The 25,483-nt window shown below is 37.4% G+C and overlaps 1 protein-coding gene across 12 annotated transcripts in view; it reads left to right on the top strand.

Moving 5' to 3' along the window:
* The first annotated feature begins 6,130 nt into the window (after positions 1–6,130).
* ndfip2 (Nedd4 family interacting protein 2) overlaps positions 6,131–25,483 on the top strand; it is a 40,501-nt gene continuing 21,148 nt past the window's right edge. For 11 of the 12 annotated variants that reach the window (XR_015475646.1, XR_015475644.1, XR_015475645.1 and 8 more), the window contains exons 1-2: positions 6,131–6,383; positions 21,866–22,028. Coding sequence is in view for 1 of the 12 variants with exons in the window: in NM_213347.3 (NP_998512.2) it covers positions 6,348–6,383; positions 21,866–22,028 (199 nt within the window). In the remaining 11 variants the exon portion in view is untranslated. The remainder of the gene's footprint in view (positions 6,384–21,865; positions 22,029–25,483) is intronic. The other variant, NM_213347.3, reaches the window with a different exon arrangement.

The raw sequence follows: 25,483 nt of genomic DNA, 5'->3' as shown, positions 1-25,483 counted from the left end.
TTTATCACGTTTGTACAATATACTTTTCACGTTTGTACAATATAATATCACGTTTGTACAATATAATTATCACGTTCTTACAATATAATATCATGTTTGTACAATATAATTATCACGTTATTACGTGAAAACTTTATTGCTTAGGCTACTGGTGCGATCAGAGCGTGAGAAAATGTCTCGTTTTACAGAATTAATTAAGTTCTATTTTATGCTTGGATTGAGACATGGGGAAATTTTGCAGCTACTCAGGGGCGCAACTGCACATTTACTGATGGGTATGCGGCTTCAACTTTTGCGCGCCCCCTTCAATCCAACTATATTTTTAACAGGCAAGTGATAAAATGTGGAAAAAGTTTCCATCAATAAATTAAAGATATTTTTTCATAAAGATATCAATATGCTTCAAAAAAATACAGTTTCACAGTTCTGAACACAACTGAAATAGTATGAAGTAGTAAAAGGTATAATTACATTAAGCATGTTAAGTCGCAAAGAAATGCATCTCATATCACCCCAAATTTCTTCTCAATTGAATTTCCCCTCACTAAATGATTATAGCACCTTGACTAGCCTTGCTTTTGGACTTTTTGTACTACATTTGTCAAAACAAAATGATAGACATGGGAGTCCTAAAGGGCAAAAAAACATTGCAATTATTTCTCACATGCATACTGTGAGAAGTGTAAGGTCTGTCTTTGCAAGAACAATTGACTGAAACTGCTAAAAGTTAAATAAAAAATACTGTCAAATGTTTAGTGTAAAAAAAACAACAACAAAAAAAAACAAACAAAAGTTCTTTTTAATTGAAATGTTATAACTTTGTAGCTAAAATTAAAAAAGTTTTGAGCTAAGAAGTTACCAAAAGGCCTGATGAATCAATATGACACATAATAAATTCATAAAAACATGTATATGGAATGAAAAATGGGGGTGGGAGGTTAAATGATTTTTTAATTTAATAAAATACAATATTATACGCGTATAAAATGCTAAATAAACATTTTTAACATATATATATATATATATATATATATATATATATATATATATATATATATATATATATATATATATATGTTAAAAATGTTTATTTAGCATTTTATACGCGTATAATATTGTATATATATAATCAATATATATATATATTATTTGAAGCTTTTAATATGGATAATTTCAAAAATAGTTTTGGCACAATGGCGCCCCCCATGTGTGGCGCCCTTATGCGCCGCATATACTGCATACCACCTTTTTGCGCCACTGCAGCTACTGATTGTGATTACTAGACCCAGTAATAAAACAGTTATTGACGTTATGATCCATACTCCATCGCAAGAATCTTTGCATGTCTGCCATTGTGACATTTTCTGTTCCCAGATCGGAGCGAATCCGGGAAGGTGTCCCAAGTCTCTTTTCAACTTGAAATGAAATAACCAGCAATGATTTTGGGATCACTGTTTGTTAAAAAGGCATGAAGCCAAATCATAACTCTCGAAAACCCATCAATGGCTCCATTTATACAGATTCCAAAGGGCTTCAGTTTGTCGTAGGAGTCGACGTGGTATGTCGGCAAATCAATGCCAGTATTAATCGAGCGCAGCAGTGATGTTTACGCGCGTTTAGAAGTGAACCGTGAGCAGATTACATACGCGAGCGCACAGGGGATCTTCACGCGCGCGCTCAACTGATCCAGCGCGAGAAAAAAAGTCCCGCGCGCGCACATCATCATCTGTGCGCACGTATGGCGGCAAATAACGTGATAATTATATTGTACAAACATGATATTATATTGTAAGAACGTGAAAAGTATATTGTACAAACGTGATATTATATTGTAAGAACGTGAAAAGTATATTGTACAAACGTGATATTATATTGTACAAACGTGAAAAGTATATTGTACAAACGTGATATTATATTGTAAGAACGTGAAAAGTATATTGTACAAACGTGATATTATATTGTACAAACGTGATATTATATTGTACAAACGTGATATTATATTGTACAAACGTGATATTATATTGTAAGAACGTGAAAAGTATATTGTAGGGGCGGACTGGCCATAGGGAGCACCAGGACATTTGGTGGCCCAACGGTCTGGCCTGCCACCGTGATTCTGGCCTGCCGTCAACCCCCCCACACACACATCGCCCCCCTCTCCCCAACTTTCCATATACATCACTCTTCCCTACCCCCCCCCCCCCCACCCCCCCCCCCCTGGTTAAAAAAGCTGTCCTAGTCCGCCCCTGCCCATAACTCATTAGGAGAATAAGCACAACCCTGATAGACCATGCGCTGGTGCGCAAACTGTATTTTTTTCATTCTTAAAGCAGCAAAAGTGGATTCGGAAATGTCCCTAATGCTTTTGCACTATGCCCTTTAGACTTTGCGCCAAGATCGTTAGAATAGAATCCATACACTACAGCCAATTTAGTTTATTCAACTCACCTAAAGTGCATGTATTTGGACTGTGGAGGAAACAGGAAACCCGGAGGAAACCTATGGAGAGAACATGCAAACTCAGAAATGCCAACTGGCCCAGCCGGGACTAGAACCTTCTTGCTGTGAAGCAACAGTGCTAACCACTGCCATACGCACACACACACACACACACACACACACACACACACACACACACACACACACACACACACACACACACACACACACACACACATATTTATATATATATATATATATATATATATATATATATATATATATATATATATATATATATATATATATATATATATATGTATGTATGTATATAAGCTAAAGAGCTCATCTGTGATGTATACACTTTATAAAGCATTTCTTTCTTTCTTAAAACTGCACTGCGTTATACATGTGGATGTATTATGTGTAAAAATGCATTTCTTAGCACTTTTTCCGTTGAATGTTGAATGGGGTGAGTTTAGTTTAAAAAGTGGTGAATGGAGGTATTGTTTGGATCAGGCGCTGCTTCATCGCATGACAACAAACAGTCATGCTTATGGCTCTGTGTGAGGAGGCCCTCTAGTGGCTGAACTAGAAATCATATCAGAAACAGCCTGTTAAATCTCATGAACTGAACTGCTTTTAAATCTTGACAATTGACAAATGAACAAACAAATGAAGCTTACATTAAATTGTACAGTGTTTGGCTGCTTTGAAAAACATTAAGATAAATAAAAAATATTCTATCTATATTTTAATGTACATAACATATTGTTATACAGTAACTCAGTGGTTTGCACTGTCAGCAAGAAGGTCGCTGGTTTGAGTCCAAGATGGGTCAGTTGGCATTTCTGTGTGGAGTTGCCATGTTCTCCCCGTGTTGGCATGAGTTTCTTCCAGGTGCTCCAGTCCGCTCTCTAGTCCGAACACATGCGCTATATGGGTGTTTCCCACTACTGGGTTTCAGCTGGAAGGGCATCAGCTGTGTAAAACAATTGCTTGATATTTTGGCGGTTCATTCCTCTCTTGCGACCCCTGTTGAATAAAGGGACTAAGCCAAAGGAAAATTAATGAAAAAATAACATTGTTTTGTCTATGTTTATGTACATACCATATATAGCATATATATTTTTTTCTTGTTATTTTTTCCTTTTGCTTATAGTATGTGTTTGTTTATATGCATGAAACTTTACAGTTTATGTACTCTGTGCTAAAAAAAAAACTTTTTAAGGTCAATATTATTAGCCCCTTTAAGCAATTTTTTTGTCTACAGAACAAACCGTTTTTAATACAATAACGTGCCTAATTACCCTTACCTGCCTAGTTAACCTAACCTTAAGCATTTAAATGTCACTTTGAGCTGTATAGAAGTGTCTTGAAAAATATCTAGTCAAATATTATTTACTGTCATCATCGCAAAGATAAAATAAATTAGTTATTAAAGATAAGTTATTTAAACTATTATGTTTAGAAATGTGTTGAAAAAATCTGCTCTCCGTTAAACAGAAATTGGGGGAAAAATTAACAGGGGGCTAATAATTCAGGGAGTTTAATAATTCTGATTTCAACTATATATATATATATATATATATATATATATATATATATATATATATATATATATATATATATATATATAGATAGATAGATAGATAGATAGATAGATAGATAGATAGATAGATAGATAGATAGATAGATAGATAGATAGATAGATAGATAGATAGATATAGATACATCCCCTGACTTTAGAATGTGAGCTACATAATAAACAAACAAACAAATAAATAAATACTATTATTCCTACATATTTCCATTTTTAAATGTCTTATGTCTTTGCATTATTCTTCCAGTAGATGGAGTTATGCATGCTTGATTTCACAACTCACAGCCTGTAGTTGTTGACACTGAAGAATCCCTGCTGAGGCTCTTTGACCTTCATTTATGATTCTAGTGATGAGATACAGATGCATGGACAAATTAATATTTTATATGTTTATTTTTACAAATTAATAAATAGGACAATGTTTACATGAAGCAGCACGGTGGCGCAGTGGGTGGCACAATCGCCTTACAGCAAGAAGGTCGCTGGTTCAAGCCTCGGCTGGGTCAGTTGGCGTTTCTGTGTGGAGTTTGCATGTTCTCCCCATGTTGGCGTGGGTTTCTTCTGGGTGCTCTGGTTCCCCCAAGTCCAAAGACATGCGGTACAGGTGAATTGGATAAGCTAAATAGTCCGTAGTGAATGTGTATGGATGTTTCCCAGTGACAGGTTCCCTCCTTTGCGTAAAACATGTGCTGGATGAGTTGGCGGTTCATTCCGCTGTGGCGACCCCAGAATAAAAAAGGGACCAAGCCAAAAAGAAAATGAATGAATGTATGAATGAATGAACAATGTTTACATAACGCTTCTTGGCAGGTCACATTGAATGACATGTAAATGACAAAAACTAAAACTGAAGGAAAAAGGGGTGTAAGCTGTAGTCAGTTTTTCCAAAATCATACAAAGCTTATTAGCTACAAATGACATAAACAACAGCTTACACTGAGCAAAAACTTTTCCTCCCCTTTATTAATAAGAAATTACATAAACAAATTTAAGAAAGGGCAGCACGGTGGCTCAGTGGTTAGCTCTGTCACCTCACATCAAGAAGGTCATTGGTTTGAGCACCAGCTGGGTCAGTTGGCATTTCTGTGTGGAGTTTGCATGTTCTCCCTGTGTCCAAATGCATGAATGAGTGTGTATGGATGTTTCCCAGAACTGGGTTGCAGCTGGAGGGGCATCTGCTGTGGCGACCCCTGATGAATAAAGAGACTAAGCTAAATAAAAATGAATGAATGAGAACATAAAGTCTGTTTTTATAGTCCTATTTGCACATTTTGCAAATACATTTAAAAGTCACTATATCTTTGTAAATGACCAAATACACATACACACACGCACACACACACACACAGACACACACACAACACACACACACACACACACACACACACACACACACACACACACACACACACACACACACACACACACACACACACACACACACACACACACACACACACACACACACACACACACACACACACACACATATATATATATATATGCACAGTGGTGCAGTTGGTAGTGCTGACACCTCACAGCAAGAAGGTCGCTGGTTCGAGCCTCAGCTGGATCAGTTGGCATTTCTGTGCTGGATAAGTTGGCGGTTCATTCGGCTGTTGTGACACCAGATTAATAAAGGTACTAAGCCGAAGAAAAAAAGAATGAATGAATATTAATGCATATACTGAATGAATATTATATTGTATAATGCAGGACTAAAAATGCAAGTACAACAACACAACATGAACTAAGAGATAAAAAGTGTTATTTAAATAAATCCCAGCAAATTATACAAGTTTAGAAGCTTTATACCGAGTTTTACATGCAATATTATTATTAGAGTTTTTAAGGAGATCACATATGAATCAAAATCCTTTCTGAAAATGAAAAGTAAAGGTGTTTCTTTGAAAATTTACATTCATGGATGTACAATTTTGCAAGAAAACGGAATGAATTAATTATAAATTTACAACGAGAGGGGTCTAGGTTCAGAGAGTAACCGAAGAATACAATTTTGGGGGATATAAATTACTAAAAAAAAATGTTTGACGTGCACAGTGCAACGTCATGCCTGCGTCACGGACTACTCCTCCCACTCGCTTTGTTTCTTGGGGCAGGACGCGACAGCATCTGCATGAGCGTTTGCGGTAAATCATGGCTGTTCTGTGAATGGAAAGAGCTGCCTTTTTCTGTATATAAAGAATCCGAGCCGTATGATCTCAAGTAAGATCGAGACCCGACTTTAATTTGATTAGATCAAGGATTTTCTGGTTTTGTTCACCGCTTGCTGGGCTGGCCGTGTATGAAAATGGACCAGGCGGCGAGCCGCTACCAAGTGGTAAGTCTGAATCCACGCAACGTTATATAAGACGATCTAACATGCCATGTTATACAATATACTGACATCTCATGTTTGTTATGTTTGGTTGGTGGCATTTTTTCCGACTGTCTTTGAACGTTCACGACTTCCGCATCATTACCGTTACAAAGTGCGCGCTGCTGTTCAGAGATCCGCTAGCTGATGTATTGAAGTAAAGTTGGTTTTTTAACCGCACATTTAGACTTTCTCCTTAATATCATTCCTGAAAAGTATTCTTGCAAATTCTATATGGGGAAATCAATAGCAGCCAATGACTGTCAAAGTACAACACTGTTCACAGTCAATTAAATGGTGCTGAGGTTGTTTTGAAGTCATACATGCGATTTCAGACCGAATTTTCTCATGGGGGAGAGTACTGAACAAGCATACTCAAGTAAAAGTACCATTACCTGCCTAAAAATGTAATGCAAGCAGATTAAAAGTGTCTGTTGTAAATATTACTCAAAGTATGAGTAAAAAGTAGCCCCTTTAAAAGTACTCAAGAGTAGTGAGTACACTCTCAGAAAAAAAAAAATAGTACAATGTTGTACCAAAGACGGTACAAACCCTTGTCACTGGGGTAATACTATTTGTGGGACAGGATTGTACCTTAAGTCAAAGAAACAAATTTGTACCATAGCAGTTTGTACCTTAAAGGACATGATTTGTACCGTGGTAAACCAAATTCTACCTTTTAAATATTAAGATACAATATTGTACCTTCATCAAAGGTACAAATCTGATCCAAGAAGTTACCACCACAGTGACAAGACACTTTGTACCTTAACAGTGTCAAAAATGCTCACCAAACTTGTATGTAAAATGCCTTAAATGTTTAGTTGACAATACATTTACATTTAGTCATTTAGCAGACGCTTTTATCCAAAGCGACTTACAACAAATGAGGACAAGGAAGCAATTTACACAACTATAAAAGCAACAATGAATAAGTGCTGTAGGCAAGTTTCAGGTGTGTAAAGTCTAAGAAGGAAAGCATTAGTAATGCAAGTGACTGCCGTTCTGATGCAGTTAGGGAGTTCATTCCACCAACTGGGTTGATTGAATGCGAGAGTTTGGGAAAGTGAATTCTTCCCTCTTTGGGATGGAACCACATGGCGACGTTCATTAACTGAAGGCAGGTTTCTGGAGGGCACATAAATCTGCAGAAGTGAGAGCAGATAAGAAGGAGCAAAGCCAGAAATCGCTTTGTAGGCAAACATCAGAGCTTTGAATTTGATGTGAGCAGCAAATGGCAGCCAGTGCAAACGGATGAGCAGCGGAGTGACATGTGCTCTTTTAGGTTTGTTAAAGACCCCTTGTGCTGCTGCGTTCTGGAGCAATACCTATAGTTTAATGTTTTACCGGTTGTTTTGTATTATAGAACCTAATAATTAATGTTTATACGTTTTTTTAAAGATATGCTTTTAAATGATGATTCTTGTTTTAATATGGGAATTATTTATGAAATCACTATGCCTTTCCAGTAATATTTAATATTATAGATATTGTAATAAAGAAGGATTTATTTAACACTTTTGTACATTTTATATGAGAACAATTGTGTGACTTCATTTCAGTTGTACCATAAAAGGTACAGAACAGTATCATAAGAGGTCTTCTCTGTACCATACAAGATAAAATTTTTTACAAAGGTACAAAACTGTTTCTCAAGGAACATTATTTGTACCATTGTGTACCTTTTTTTTCTGAGAGTGTAGTGAGTATAACGCTGTAAAAAGCTGATGCTTTTACATGTAATTTGTGGATGTGTGTAAACGTGACATTCTGTAGTGCATTTAGTTATTGGCAGCAAGCTCACAATGTCATAAGCCATTCATTTTAGGTTGTGATGTCACCAAAATTTGATGTATAGCCAACGTCTAAGGACAAGATTATTTTGATGTCCTATAACGACGTCAAATGACGTTGATATTTTGTTGATTTTAGATTGTGTTTAAAAGTAACCAAAATCCAACGTTGAGCCAACATCTTTAACCAACGTCCCATTGATGTCGAATACTGACATTTATTCGTTAAGGATGGCAACCAAAATCCAACATCTGATAAACGTCAAAGTGGTAACGTCCACACAACGTCAAGCTGTAACATCATTAGACATTGATATTTGGTTGATTTTTAGGTTGGACGTTGATGTTGGGTTCTGATGCCAAATTTTCATTTCCAAACAAAATGCAATGTCCCAACAAGGTTGGTGTACAACGTCAATCTGACGTCATGTTGACATCTGGTGCCTGCTGGCTGTTTAAGGCCCGTTAGGTCATTATACAGTAAACATCCACAATCTTCTTATCAGTGACATGCATCTAAACAGTCTCTGGGTGAATGCGTGTAAAGATTTTGGACATCTTGTACACTTTTATTGCTTCCGAACAGTTTGCTGCAAATATAATCGTCCATCTCTTGAGGTTGTTCATTATGATGTGATTTACCTTCTATGTGCGATTTGATTGGACAGGAATCACAGGACTGGATTTTCTAATCCCCATAGACAAGAAAAAAATAAAGTAGTGACTGCAGGTTAAAGGAAAGTAGAGGAGTAAAAGTACCAATGCAGCACTGAAAATGTTCTCAAGAGAAAGTAAAAGTAAATTTTTTAAAACTACTTAGTAAATTACAATTCCTGAGGAAAAACTACTCCATTATAGTAGTTTTAGTATTTGTAATTTGTTACAGTACGATGTATAGGAATCGTGTCACAACACTATTCATAAAAACGAACAAATGTGCAAACATAAAACCAACTTTACCTCAGTAAGTGATGATTAACGTGTTTGATAAGTAGTAATAACTTTATACCGTCTGAGATATGATACAGTAGGTCATAGTCCAGTTTTTTTTGTAGTAAAGCCACACATCTACAATTAAATCATCACTTTTAAGCAGTGAATTAGTAATAAAGCAATGGAAATATAAAAAAACGAGCTGGACAACAGTTTTACTATAGTAAACACAATGTTTTAATATATGTAGGCATAAAGAACATGGTGTGAAAGGATTTTGTAAAGATTTGAAATTATTTTAAGTAGCATTCACAGGGTCAGACAGAAATGTAGCTTTTTCTCCTCTGAATTTTGCAACCAAAATATGTGGAGTATGCCGAATGATTTTGAGAGGATTTCAACTAAAGACTCCTGAAATAAAAAATAAACAATTTTTTTAACCTTTATTTGTTGGTTTACAATTAGAATTGCTTGATTGTTAAAGTATATCTCACATTTAATGTATTTACTAAAAGGTAGAAAGTATTACTTCACAAACTGTATTGGACTTAAATCGTATAAACATATGAATATTATTCAATAATATATCTAAAATTTGTATAAAAATACCTTACATATTTTTAGGTATGTTTCACACACTTGCGTAAGTAAACAAATAGACTCAATGAAGGGCTAAAATGTCTGCGGATGATTCCGTGTGGGCCAGTCATTGGTTTTGAAGAGTTCATGTATATACTGATATGCTTTTGCTGTGTTCAAATGGATTTAGAATCTTACACACTTGGGGCATTGAGTGAAATTTAATGTATAATACCTCAATGGTGCATTGTTGTGATCATCTATGTTGTTACATATTCTATATGTTGTTATTATATTGTTGATGATGCATAGTGTTGTCATGATACTGGGATTTTTACCTTTAAAACCTCAAAAATATTGACACGCTATACTATTTTCAGTACCAAGTCTGCCGCTAAAGCATTAATTAAAATAGCAGTTTTTATTTATTTGCTAATTTCTTCATTTCACTGGGCTAGTCCAGATTTTCACTTGGTCTGACAAACTGTTTACTGGCAGACAGACAGATGGATGGATGGATGGATGGATAGATTGTGCCATTTTGGTGACTGTCGCTTTAAATTCAAATGAGAATGTTCTTTTTTTCAAAAGAAGGCGGAGCAACAAATGCCTATAAGTCAGCATAGTGGCAGATTTAAAAACAAGACTAACCATGTATGCTAATGATGGTGAGATCATCACTAATGGGCGGGGTTTTCCCCTTTGATGACATGTATCAAGGAAGAATGTCAATCAAAGTGTTTCTGCACACTGTTTTAGTGTTTTTATCAAGTGCGATTAAAAAAAACTAAGATTAATACATTTCTACTATTAGAAGCTGGTTATTTTTACAGACTCCTACAACAGAAGTGTTTAAACACCTTATAAAAGTGATTTTTGCATAAAGGGTCTCCTTTATTTTTAGAGTACAAACTACTAGCCTAATTTACATAAAGTTAAAACATCATTGAAGCCAAGTGAGCAGTCAGTGATACAGAATTAAGCAACAGAACACAAATACAGTGCTTGACGTTCTTCTGTCTAAAGTTGATTTTGTCTTTTAATGTTGATTAATATTAGAGACGGCAGCCGGTTGCTGTTACTTGGAGAAATGTATTCCACATATTTAGGCTGTCAGTTGAAGCACCAGAACGTGTAAAAGAGATCTCCATTGATGCGATGAGGCAAAAGTGCGCAAATTCTAGTCAGCGTTGGTTTGTTTTGGAGCTTTTGAGTAACACTAGTGCATTCCAGTACATTTTGTGGTGTTCACTTGTTTTAGGCCTTTCAGAAATTGCAATGTCCAGTAAGTGTTTCAATGCATTTTGGTGGATTCAAACACATTTTGCCAGCTTGTTGCCTTGTTTTTGTCCAGTTGACTGAGTTAAAAGTGTTGGGCCAAAAGAGAGATAGAGACACACACACAAAGTCAAATAAAAGTTCTCTTGGGTTTAAGTCACTGTATCATAAACACCAGAAGTGTGTTATGATCACAAGTTAGTGTGCGTTTTCTACCCCAAACAACATCGCTCTGGCCTTGACTGCTTGCTTGTGATTCATCTGGATCAAGATCCTTCTGTTTATTATGGAAATCTGGTCTACTTACTGCTGGAAAGGTTTCCTAGATTATAATATAATACATTTTACAAACATGCAGTGCAAAATGCTATGAATTACCATGGTAATAAATAATTAGGGCTGCACAACATTGGAAAATATGACATTAGAATGTTTAGTTTTTTTTTTTTTTTGATAAATATGCGATATATAAATAACATTTTACTAGACATTTGGTAAAAAAAAAAACACTAATTTAGACTAGGCCTGTCACAATATTCAATATATGGGCTTATCGCACAACACATGGACATGACCTCATCATTTTTGGTGATGCAATGTAGATCACCCATAAATAAAAACCAATTCTAGCAACATTTTAACTGATTGTGCAACATATCCATCTCTATTGGAGGTGTCAGTGTCAGTATGGTTAAAAACACTATAGTATTTACTCTAGTATCTACTATAGTATTCACTAAAGTATATTTTCACATCTGACAACTGAAAATAGATCTGGTAGCAGATATTGCAGCCTTTGTTTCTAGCGTGGTTCGTTTGGCATATGTGAATCCAGCAATCGCGCTTGGTTCTACGCCAAAACAATCAGTCCAAGATCGCCTGAATGAGGTGGTTTTGGCTGGATTTAGTCTGGAGCGAATCGATTGTAGTGAGAAAGCAAACGATCCGAGCTCGGCTATATCACAGTGTTTTATGGATATGTAACAGGCATATGGCTATAAGAGAGAATTATGAGTAAAGTGGGAGGTAATTCCAGACATTCCAAGTCTCCCGGAAGTTTCGGGAGTCTCCCACAAATGCACAGAGACTCCCGGATGCAAATTCTGACCAATCTGAGGAGAGTTTACTCACACGACTTGTTTTAGCTATTTTGGTCCATTTAGAAACTTTGCTCTTTCATCCATTCGAATGATCGTTTTGCTGCGGTGCTTAAAACAGGCGTGTGCGATTAGCGTGCTCAGTTACGTGAAGCCATGTCTTAACAATAGAGTCACCCAGGAAAATTTTGAATATTTTTCTGGAGTCCGGAGTTTGGAGGCGTTCTCACGCTATGCTATCCGAATCATGCCCAGGCCCGTTTCCCGGATCGTTTGAGAAGTGTGAGTGCGCTGAATCGGGCTCAGGCACGGTTCACTTGGCCAGTCCTGGCCCGGTTGGAATAGGTGGGCCTGAACGCGGTTCACTTGGGATTTGGCGTGGTACGCTTATAGTGTGAGTGCAAAGCCTGAAACTGAAAGCGAGACGTGACTTTTAAGGGACCGTTTCATATGGGTTTATTAATCAATCGTACTGTTCAATGAACGCAATCTGCCGTAGTTTATTAAATACGCAAACCCCTCACAGCACGACAGCTGCGCGCCTTCAGCAGACCTTCTCGTTCCTGCAGCACGAGGACTTTATGATTGTTTATGAGCGCCAAAAGTGGTGGATCTGTTTGGCGAAATATCTGACTGCGTGTCACTGCATATCAAACAACTTAAACGATATAACTAGAGAAATCTCCACTGTGCTGAGCGAGAGTGCCTCTCTACTGAACAGCGCAGCATCGATGACGCAAGTGTGCCCAGGCCCGATTGTAATGTGAGTGTGGGCCGTCAGGGGAGACAGGAGGGGGGGACAAGCGTGCTTTGTCCCGGTTCGAGGCTACTGTACATAATGCGAGTAAGGCCTTATATACGGTACTTTGTGGTTTTCTGGGGAGTCTAACAGTATTTACAGAAATGTAATAATCATATTTAAAACTACACTGTAAAGTCACCATTGTATAAATAATTCAATAAAATAAAACATTATTAAAGTTACCAAAAGGTCGAGTTCTGTTGCCTGAATGCATGCACATTCACAGGCCTTAAAAACAAATGCAAATGAAAAACTATCACTCCATTATGGTTGCATTACTCTGCAGTAACTCCACAAATCTCATGCGTTTTTAACTTGCTCATGCTATAATCCGAGTTTTATAAACTGATGAATTGACGCTGAAAGGATATATTATGCAGCCCTAGTAATAATAATGTTTTGGAACATAGTACTACTAGGGTTGTAACAATATACCGGTATGACGGTCTACCACAATTTGAACGTGCATGATTATCATACCATGAACAATTGCATATCAACGGTTTTAACCCTTAAAGACCGAGACCGAAAAATAAGTATTGCTCTTAAATGTTTAATAACTTTTGATCCGCTGATCCGATTCATACAATTCAAAGATTGGCATAAAGAAGAGAATCTCAGCTCAGTTGCGGACTTTCAGAGGCTCCGGAATCAGTGCGGTTACGTCATCAAAATTTGACAACGCTGATTTGACAAAGAAACGCTCGTCACTGTGTCTCCGGACAAACCAGACATGCTACATTGATGCATTGTCCCTCCTCCATGCCCAGATTGGTTCAAACTCGCTATATCACAACCAATAAGCATAGGTTTCGCTTTTGTTTGTGGACCAACACTGAGCTTTTTAAACAACACGGAATGAGAGATAGGCATACATTTATGCGCGGCTAAATAAAACGCAAAAAAAAAAAAGGTTTGCATGAAATAATTCTCATACTTAGTACTTTTGCATGCACAGCAGCACAGAAACATGACAAAACAGTGACACAGCAAAGACGAACTGCTGCTCTTGCTGTTTTCAAAAGACGCAAATGAAGGTGCAGCTGTTTGTCTGCATTGCAGACAACCCTATCCAAATCCATATCCACAGACAACCATATCCATGCTGGCACATAAAACCTAAGGATGTTCCATATTGAATCTAGTTTCGTTATGTAACTATTTATAGTACAGTAAATATTTATATCTATTTTTTTACTGAGGATTTGCACCATGTTTATTTGGACTTTATTTGGACTTTGACACATTATTTATTATTTTCTTTTTTTTTTTTGTTCATTGTAAGTGGTGTTGTTTATAGTAACTAAAAATATATTATTTGGAAAAAGTCAAATTTGCTTCACTGTTCTACTATTTTGTAACATTTGTAACATACCGTATACCGCAAAACCGTCAAACCGTGGTGTTGTTTTAGACGATTATCATACCGTAAAAAATTCATACCGTTACAACCCTAAGTACTACATATAATAACATGACATATTTGAAAAGCAATGCATTATATATATTTGCTAGGTAAATATATGCACTACTGCACAGAGTGTAGACTTTGGATATGAGTATCTGTTAAAGGCTAAAGTGGACTTAATGTTTATTCATGGTTTATCAACAACCCTGTTACTTTGTGCTCTGAGAATCATTTGATATTAAAAGCACAGCCCTCTGATATTTTTCATTTCCAGAGAACAGCACAGCAATTGAAACTCAATTCCCTCAGCGTTGTGCAATTCATCCAGCAGCCCTCAGTATGTTTTCTATTCACGGTTTCTATGAAGGAAATTCAAACTACAGCTCGCTCTTAGTCACAAACTTTTTTTTTTGATCTTGCTTCATACTAGAATGTTGCCATAGTGACCACCGCAGAATACTGCTGCTTTAAGAAGTGTCAACAAACAGGCGTAGCTGGTCTTAAGATAAATCGATGTTTGGGTGGTTGTGGTTGTGCCACATGAACCTTTCTCAGAAGTCTCTTGCAGCAGGTTTTTTATATCTTAGCCTTCTAGTCCTTCCTCTTTCTTTATTTTACTAATCTTCTACCATCATGTTGATTTCTTCCACAAAACATTATCTTTGTCAGACCATTTTATTTTAAGATTTAGGAATATTTTAAACTTTGTAGGCTGATTTGCAGCATCCATTTTGTTATTGCACGTTCTTTCTTTCATTTTCTTTTCGGCTTAGTCCATTTATTAATCGGGTCACACCAACGGGATGAACTGCTAATGCTAACTTAGCCTGCATATGTTTTACACAGTAGATGCAACTGCAACCCATCACTGGGAAACACCCATACACTCCCATTCATACACATATACGGATAATTTAGCTTACCCAATTCACCTACAGCGCATGTTTTTGGACTGTGAAGGAAATCCACGAGAACACGTGGAGAACATGCAAACACTACAGAGAAATGCTAAGTCTTGAACCAGCCACCTTCTTGCTACCCACTGTGGTAGCCCTTTTTCCACATTCGCTATATACAATATTGTTTTGTGATATGCTTTTAACTCTGTTTGATGATTCAATTTTTGTTGTGTTGTGGATTGTGTGGGAGATAAAACTACACATTCCTTTCTGGCCAGTCATTGCTTGCTGTTTTAATGACATGCATGATGTCATCAAGAAGTTGGAACTAGCAACATAGTTTCAGACACATAGGCTGTTTCTCAATATGCATTCCTCAGTGGTCTTGCGTCCTCATGTTCTCAGGTTTTCATGTAACATCATCATCAACTGCCAAAGTTCATTTCCAATACCAGGGCTCAATAATAGGGACTGCCCAATGGCCCGGGGCAGTCCTCCAGAGAGATGCTCGGGACAGTAAACAGAATTGTTTTTGGCCCAATCAGGCCAGTGCTACCATGTCACTAAATTTTAATTTGCCTGGACTACTTGTGAATTTAACGCAAATAGTCTTAGAATAAAGAAACAATTTATGATTTAAGCCTTTAAATTCTACCTTCTCTGTGAAGTCGTAAACACCATATTGCTTTTTGTTTCCTCTTATCTGACTGGATGTTGTGAGCATGTTATTGTTGTTCATAACCTGGTAAAAACAAGTACAGCGAAGAGACGGCAATATTACTGCAACATAAAATTAAACTAAAAGTAAACGTCTGAAACAGACATTTACATGGGTACAACACAACGAAAAAAAGTGCTGTTTTACATAGTTTGCAGTCAATTTTAAGTCAGGCACCTTTTGTTTTGCAATAAAATACCTGCACACTTTCCATACTGCTTCCATACCAAAAAAAAAAAAAAAAAAATATATATATATATATATATATATATATATATATATATATATATATATATATATATATATATATATATATATATTATCACGCATGCTAATCATTTAGTTTTAAAGTTGAGAAGCATGCTTGACAGACTTCATAAGAAAAAGATGATTAATTCTAGCATCCCAATGGCCAGTGTTGTTTACAACTTTGTCTGAATTGTAGGCTAACTTTGTTTCATTATTATTATTAATTTATTAATGTTGTGCAGTCTGGTCAGTATGGTCAACTGATAGTACACAGTTTTGTTTAATTCATAGGCTATATTGAGAAACATTAATAATTTAGAAGCACTTAGTCTTTTTAAAATCTGTGTTAAGTGACTGGTAGATTGCATTGGTAGTCTTAATGTTTTTCCATCCATCCATCCATCCATCCATCCATCCATCCATCCATCCATCCATCCATCCATCCATCCATCCATCCATCCATCCATCCATCCATCCATCCATCCATCCATCCAATAATAAAGAATGTAAAATGACTGTTGTAACATAGTAATCAGAGTTATTTAGTGCAGTGTTTCTCAACCACGTTCCTGAAGGACCACCAGCACTGCATGTTTTGGATGTCTCCTTTGTCTGTCACATCCATTACAGGTCTTTCAGTCTCTGTTAATGAGATGATGATCTGAATCCGGGGTGTTTGGTTACGGAGACAGTAAATGTGGTGGTCCTCCAGGAACGTGGTTGAGAAACACTGATTTAGTGAATTTAATTTCATCTTTAAAAAATAGAAATGTCAAAATGTTCTATTCTTAAAATGTATATTTATTTTTGCACGTGTAGTATTGCCTACTTAGTTACATTCACTGTATTTTAATTTTATTTTCATTAATATCAAGATTGTTCTATTGGACAACATTGAACAAGAAAAAAAAGAAGATGAAAAACCAAATATAAAAGCAAAAAAACTAAATATAGAGTAGGGCTGAGTGATATAGCAAAAAAAAAAAAATCAGTTATTGTCTTTAAAAACGTCATGATTTTCGATAATGTCTACCCCGCCGTTGATGCTAGCATCCAACATCAATTTCTTCATGATAAAAATGGAGAAGGACAGCCTTAAAATCAAAATCAAATCACTTTTATTGTCACATCATAAGCAGCACGTGTGCTGTGATGAGTGAAAAGCTTAGGTGCTGGCTCCAGACAGTACAAAACACAGCAAATACAACGACAGTCCAAAATACAGTAAGTGCAAAATACAAACAGTACAAAAACAGCGATAATGTGAAATTGACAGCGATATGTACAATGAATAGGCGTCCACATTGTTGTAGGCAGTATTGTTTCAAGTATGAATTGGTTCAAGTGCAGTGCATGCCACATATTGATGGTGTGCAGTGAGGGTTATGGAAGAGTCTGTGTGTGGTGTGTTAAGTGTTCATCAGCCTGATAGTCTGAGGGAAGAAGCTTTCCTTCAGCTGGCTGGTGCGTGATCGGATGCTGCGGAACCATCTGCCTGAGGGTAGCCGAGAGAAAAGTCTATGGCTTGGGTGGCTGGAGTCACTAATAATTCTCTTGGCTTTCCTCATGCACCGCCTGGTGTAGATGTCCTGGAGGGAGGGAAGTCCAGCAGTTCGCACAATCCTATGTAGGCCTTTGCGATTGCTGCTGGTGCTATTTCCATACCAGGTGGTGATACAGCCAGACAGGATATACCTAAGAAAGGATCTTCATGCATTGTTCAGCAGTATTTTGGTTTCAAATCGTGTGGCAGGTGCAAATGGTAAACCAGAATATGCGACTATCTGCAGGCTTTGCAAGAAAAAAGTAAAGGTATATTTCAATCCAGCTTAAAATACAGTAGTATAATATTTTGTCCATATGCCAGCCCTAATCTGTAATGTAATCAATAATCGACATGGTCTTAGTATGCATCATAGATATATACATTAGATGTCGCCTACCCTGTTGTTGTCTATTGGAAGGAATGCGTCAATAGAGCCGCCATTTTGGAACAGGGTAGCGCTGCTTTGAAATGAATGCGGGACCAAGGTACAGTGGAGGACTGTGGCCATCCAAAGCCAGAGATATACACATATATCTATGATCGGGAGTTTTCCTGGACGTTAGAATGCAATTTTCTTTTTAATTACGAAAATTTATAATTTTTCATCACTTTTCTACATTGATGGATCAGTGATCGCACTGGCATTCCTGACAAAAAGCTTGTGTTTGTGTGTATGGAAATGTACTATCCACCCTCCATGTTAAATTTGATCTAATCATGTCCTGAAACACAGCTCCTCTCCTGCTTTCACTTCTCATACTGACGGAGGGAGTGATTCGTTTGTGAATGAATCTCCGTTATGAACGACTCTTTCACTAGCCGATCATACAAGTTTCTGGCACCGCAGCATCTCGTTATCATATTTCTTTTGCACAGTTTGCTGATTTTATTCAACAAAACTAGCGTGTGCTGAGTGTTTAGTGCGAGTTGGAGCTACTTTGCCTTATGGTGAATGCAGTAAGTGACTGTATTATCATCAATATTGTTACCTGTTTAGCACAAAAGTTCAGAACATACAAAAACGTAAAAAAACTAAACCGTACCGATGAAATGTTCTGCCTTTGTGTTATGCTTTCTTTGTTTGCTCGTTACTACACCCGTAGACTGCTCTAAAGTCCCGCATCTTGACGTAATAACACTGTCTTGACTAGTGCGGTTGAATGACACTTCTCCTGGGAGCACTGTACCAATGTGGCGGCGCTATTGACGCATGCTCAGGGTCCCTATGCGATATCTAGTGTATATGAGTATGCATCCTTCTTATTGCTTCTTTAATCCATGTTAGTAAATGTTTACTTGAAGCTAATTCTACTGGCAGCAAGTCAGTGCTTTTCTTATTTTAGTATTTTTGGTGAACACTGATTCTGTGCTGTTTTAGTCAAAACAGAGATAAGATATATTATTAATCTCTAGTCTGGCCAGTTTTAAAGTATTTCAGTGCTCACCACTAGAGATTCTTGTCTTCTCGATGGCTGTTTATGTATTTATGTAATGCTCATGAAGGTTGTCTACTGGTTGTCTTCAATGCAGAGCAAGAAAGCGCACGTGATGATAACCGTGTCGTTATTCACATGCAGACTTCATTGAATCTCTAATCCCATTTCTATTCACATTTCATCAAGGCTAGCCGCTGAACCTTGAGCATTGACCTATGCATGCAGAGAGTTCTGTGGCTCTCAGCCCTGTCAGGCGGCCTCAGATACTATCAGGTGGTGGTGTGGTGTTGTGAAAGATTGTGTCCCAACTTGATCTGCTTAACTGGCAAGCCATTGGTCATCATTTCATTAGTTGTTGTTGGAAGTACCCACTCTAGTCTGAACCCTCTGTAGGATAGTCAATGAGCTGTAAACAAAAGTTGTAGTCATTTTCTGGCCATTGCCGCACGTTTCTTTTGTTGTAGATGTGTGTAACATGGTCTTTATAACAGATTGAGTCTGTGAATCAGACTCATTTCATCAGGTTGTGTCCACTCGTTTGGACGATGCTGACGACACATAAAACAGGTGCTGCTGAAGGATCAGTCTTGTGCCTCCGTCCCGTGGTTTGCATTACCGTTGCTCTCCTGTTACTGCGTGAATCTCGCTGTTGGCAGACAGCTGTGCATCATACTGATCTCCGATGTGCCAAATGCGTCCCTGCAATCTTGAACTGCCATAATAACCAGAGACCGCAATGCTCGGAAAGACATTTTCAGGTCACTTCATGCGGATTAAGGTTTAAGCCTTCTCCATGTTTTATTCAGTGCCTGTTTTCTTGAAGTTTAGCTTTACTGATTGTTTTGTTCTCTGAAGGGCGAGGGCGGTGAAGTTAGGCCACCCAGGAGACCGACTTGTTGACTCGACTTGTTGACGTGTTCTTGCAGTGTTAGATGATATCCTCCTCCCTTCATTCAGTACATTGTGGTGTCTATTTAGTAAACATGAGACACAAGGACTTAGGCCCAATACCAATTCTACCCATTAGCCCTTCCCCTTACTTTTACCCCTCGTTTTACGCGGTCAGGTGAAGGGCTGTCCCAATTCTATTTAGCTTGAAGGTGTAGGACTAAGGGGAAGGGCTAGGTAGCCCTTGAAACAGATTTTCCAGGACCACATTAAAGACCAAGAGGTACGAAAATTTCCCAGAATACTCCATTTACAAAGGCAACATGGCTGCATGCGAGAGTCAGGAGGTCTACAAATACGTATTTATTGGCATTAAGAGTTTTCACAACTTTTTAGCTTTCCAAAAAAAAAAATCGAATGGGGATTGGGCCTCAATCTTAAGGGGTTCCTGTTATGCTTTTACACTTTTGACTTGCATTTAGTGTGTAATGTTGCTGTTTGAGCTAGGAAAGAAGTTAATAAAGCACTCTATATCTGTTATAGTGAACAAGGCCTGAATCTCTATATCACTCTAAGTTACTCTATATCAGTAAGAACTCTATCCCCCGGTTTCACAAACAAGGTTTAAGGCTAGTCAAGATTAAATTGCATGTTTCATCGGTCTCAACTCAAAGAAAAACTTGCGGTAAGATGTCTTAAAATACGTCAGTGTCATTTTTTTTGTCTCCAGGTGAACACCAGTGATATATTTTTCTAAGGCCATTTTTATAAATGTGGCTTAAATAGCCTTATTTAACTTAGGCCTAGTCCTGGCTTAATCTAAGCCCTGTTTGTGAAACTGGGCCTATATCTTTGGTGGATGAGAGAGCTTAACGCACTGGAATTAAAGGCTGATGTATACTCCTTCGTCAAGTGCACGCATATATATTCGCACAACCTACATGTGGACGCATAGCCCTTACAGTGGCGGTCACCAACGTTGACACGTACCTCTCAAAAAATAAAACTACACAACGCAACAACTCGTAGCACAAGCTCCGTGATCGATTGGCTTGGTAGCGCTGATGAGTATGGGTGGAGGTGAGAGCCGCACGAGCCCGATGGAGTGAGTGTTTACAAGTGTGGAGTCCCATGAAGGAGCTCTAGATGGAAACTGTGGCTTTGAACTCTATTTTGAAGATCCAGGCGCAAGGTCCAAGGCGCAGCGATTTGTTTTAAAACTATTTCTAAATTCAGTTCTAATAAGTAACATAATAATAATAATAATAATAATACAAATAATAATAATAATAATAATAATAATAATAATAATAATACAAAAATGTATACAGTGCCCTCTGGTGGATTTGTCATCTAAAACATGCAGCAAAACAAACCCATAGCAATGTATTTTATCTTCTGTTAAAATGTAGGCTGAGGAACGTATTACTGGGTTGAACATAATGGTGTGTCCAAGAAGACTGGAACCATTGATGACTCAATAACTTCATTTATCTGAACTGATCTTCAAACTTTGCAGTCCTTTGTTTTACATCCACAAACAGTAACGTTACACACTACATGATAGATCATTTCATGGAAATAAAAGCATAATGGTGCACTTGAACAACTCTTAATGTCGTCTTTCTTTAATAGTTGTGTTTGTGTTCTTCCTCAGTTGCACAGTGAGGATGACTCCTCTGAATATTAAAAACACTGTGGCCTTTAGTTATGTGATATGATGTGTAAAGAATTGGGTGCATCTGAAATAACGGTGCACTAGAACAACTCAAAGTGGTCTTTCTTCAGTCTGAATAGTTGTGTTTTGTATGCCTCCTCAGTTGCACAATGAGGATGACTCCTCTGAAGGGGCCGCCAGTGCTGAACCGTCCACATCCACCCAGGCCGTTGGCGCTTTGGAGGGAATCAGCAACCTAGCAGTGGATACAGAAGCTCCACCTCCTCCATATGCAAGCGTGGCACTTGGAGCAACAGCTGCACCAGGTATGGAGATCCAAAAAGATTGATCATTTCCTCATTTGATCTGATCTGATTGATCATTAAAACCCTCGGCCAGATCACACGATTTTTATTGTCGGTTATGAAAGTCAGATTATGTGGTTATTGTCTTGATAAAATTTTGATTTGTCATGGGAATCAACTGTGCCAGACTACATGTTCCTTCACGATCAGTTATTCCGGGACGTCTACGATGAGCGTTATTTCCTAAAGCAGTCACAAGTGTTGCAATAACGATATTTCTTACCTCAATTTCAATATTTTTTTTTTATCTTATTTCAATCTCTGTAAACACTGATGCTTGCTGACAACTAGGCTGCATTATTTAAAGGCATTTGTTATGACATTGATAGGGTCAAACATATATTTTCTTTTTAATATTAAGATATTTTCATTTAAATCTAAATGTGTATTTTTCAGCCATGGGCTGCTTATTAAACACTCCCTTACCTGAACTTGCCACGAATGAGACGGAGAAAATGAAAGCACATCAGCACCGAGGAAAAATCAGATGCTTATGACAAAATAATGATATATTAAAAAAAATTTGCAAATATATGACAGAGGTGGTGACGCAGTGGGTAGCACGTTCGCCTCACAGCAAGAAGGTCGCTGGGTCGATCCTCGGCTCAGTTGGCGTATCTGTGTGGAGTTTGCATGTTCTCCCTGCGTTCGCGTGGGTTTCCTCCGGGTACTCCGGTTTCCCCCTCAGTCCAAAGACATGCGGTACAGGTGAATTGGTTAGGCTAAATTGTCCGTAGTGTATGAGTGTGTGTGTGTATGTGTGGATGTTTCCCAGAGATGGGTTGCAGCTGGAAGGGCATCCGCTGCATAAAAACTTGCTGGATAAGTTGGTGGTTCATTCCGTTGTGGCGACCCCAGATTAATAAAGGGAATAAGCCGACAAGGAAATGAATGAATGATTGACAGAGGTTTGTGATACAACAGTTACAGTGGAGCATTAAATCCTTATTTTCCAAGAGCGAAACAAATCATCCACCAACACAGTTCAGTAGTGGATGGGCACAAAAAAAGAAAAAGAGAATAATTTGTAAATTTTTCTTGGAAAGAATATTTGATTTTAAACAAGTTTTGTTTGTTATAATTTGTATCTTAATTTTAATGTAGTTTTTGTTGGTCAGTTATCTACCAGTCCGCTATATACTTCAGCCACCCATTACTAGGCTAAATATGCAGCCTATTTTTTGATTACTTGACCCGCTGAATGAAGGCATCACCGTTCATCTAACTGTAAAATTATGTGCTCCTATTGGCCATTGTCACCCACGTGACTGAACTGTGACCAACAGGAAAGAAAATGAAACATTCTAGACTTTCTGGGATGGTGTCCTGAGAGGTGGTATCAGTTGTCGTGAACTATGCCATATTAAACGAGAAGAAAGGATTGAATCTTGTGTCACAACACCCATTTGTTTTTTTCGACTCCCTACATCAAGGAAATCGTGCCGAAATCATGACAAACTCATGTGATCTGACCGGGGCTTAAGACAATACTGTGATTAAGAGTCAAACTTTTGATGACCTTAATTCGATTTCTGCTTAGTTCCATTATGACTTTAGTCGGATTAAGACATGTAGGCCCAATCCCAATTCTATTTTTGTACCCCTTCCTCTTTCCCTTGGCCCTTACAACAGAGGGTTAAGGGGAAGGGCTTCAAAAGTTACCCCTAAGAATTGGTGCAATACTACAACACCAGCACACGGCATCAAATGTCCTCGCGATTTCTTGCTTCATATGAGAACAGACGATCGCGACTGCTGGAGTGATTCCAGTTGTGTTATTTTTTGGTATTTATCTTCAGGAAATCACTGAAGGTATATATTATGTTATCATAATGATCTAATGAGGCAATAAGATCGTAATATTGTGCATTTAACACAGTGGCCATGCTCATCAATGTAAACACACAAAACAGCCTTAACATTATAGCAGACACTGTAAACAGCTTATTGACAGCCACTAGTCTTTTTTGACAGGGTATTCCAGTGTCATCGAGTGTCAGAATGTTGTGGGACTGCTGTACAGGAGTTATTATTAGGGATTGCAGATCGCTAAAATTATGCAATTTTTTAAATTTTTTTTTTTATTTTTTAATTTAATTTTTTTATTTTATTATTATTATTTTTTATTATTATTATTATTATAATTTTTTAAGTATGACGGTAAAACACGAACGAGGTTATGAATATAATAAAATGTGTTTGTTTGTTGTAAAAATTAGTAATAATGACAAAAAATACTAATTTGTGGATCTAATTACTTCCGGGTGCAGCTGTTGCTGGGGTATTCTGGGAAATTTTTCTTACTTTTTTCAAGTGTGGTTCTGAAAAGTCTTCGTTTAAAGAGGTGTATACCCCTTGCCCTTAGCCCTACGCCTTCAAGCTAAAGAGAATTGGGACACCACTACCCCTTCAAGGGCACGCGCAAAATGAGGGGTAAGGGGAAGGGCTAAGGGGTAGAATTGGGATTGGGCCGTGGAGTGTTTACATGGTATACCCTTAATCTGATTATTGTATTAAAATCAAAGTATTAGTGTCCATGTAAACTTACTTGATTCCATTGAAAGAAACTAAAGTTTTTCCTCTCACTAGAAGTAATTCGGTTAATCACAGCCATATATTTATTCAAAAGAGATGTACTGTAGGTGTTTTATCCAAGCTTTAATGGCAGGGAAAGTCCCTTAAACTTGCGAGCGGTCATGTATGATGTATTTCTAAGTGGTTATATTTTCGCAATTTCACAGGAACTGATTCAGAATTTCCGTATAAACAGATCAACCTTTTTTTTGTGTGTTGTGCAATGCAGTAGGGCCTTTTTTGATGCATGCTGCATCATGTCTGCTTGTGAAAGATCAACTATTTATAAAGAATGATCATGTGACTTGCATCCGCCATATGCTCTGCAAATGGCAAAAAAAAAAATGATGTAAGGACATTTTTGCCGAATTGTCATGTTTCCATTAGGCAGATTTTCAATTCACTACTTAAAGTGGGACAATTTGGCTGAATTTACACTGCACTGTTCAAGTGACTCAATTCCGAATGTTTTTTTTTTTTTTCTTCTGTCATGTGGCACAGATCGGATATGGCCCATGTACTTGTAAGCAGGAACAAATCACATGGATTCCGATTTACTCAAATCAGATTCATGCCTTGTTCACTATAACAGGTAAAAAGAATTAATAAAGGAACTCGGCAGAAAAGAAAATGAATGAATGAATAAATAATTTAAAGATATTCTGAGGATATTCTCAATATAAGTGTGCCAAATATTATTATTATTATTATTATTTTTTTTTTTTTTACCAAGCACAAGGCAAAACCTACTGCTTATGATCACTGCATCACAATTTTTTGCATTAAGGAATTTTTCTCACATCTCTAGAAATGAACAATAGTAATAGTGATTGTGATGCTCC

Source organism: Danio rerio, chromosome 1 (assembly GCF_052040795.2).
Source record: "Danio rerio strain M-AB ecotype USA chromosome 1, GRCz13ab, whole genome shotgun sequence".
In the NCBI taxonomy this organism is placed as follows: domain Eukaryota; kingdom Metazoa; phylum Chordata; class Actinopteri; order Cypriniformes; family Danionidae; genus Danio; species Danio rerio.
Note: the sequence above shows the minus strand (reverse complement) of the source record. Positions and strands in the feature narration are given on the sequence as shown.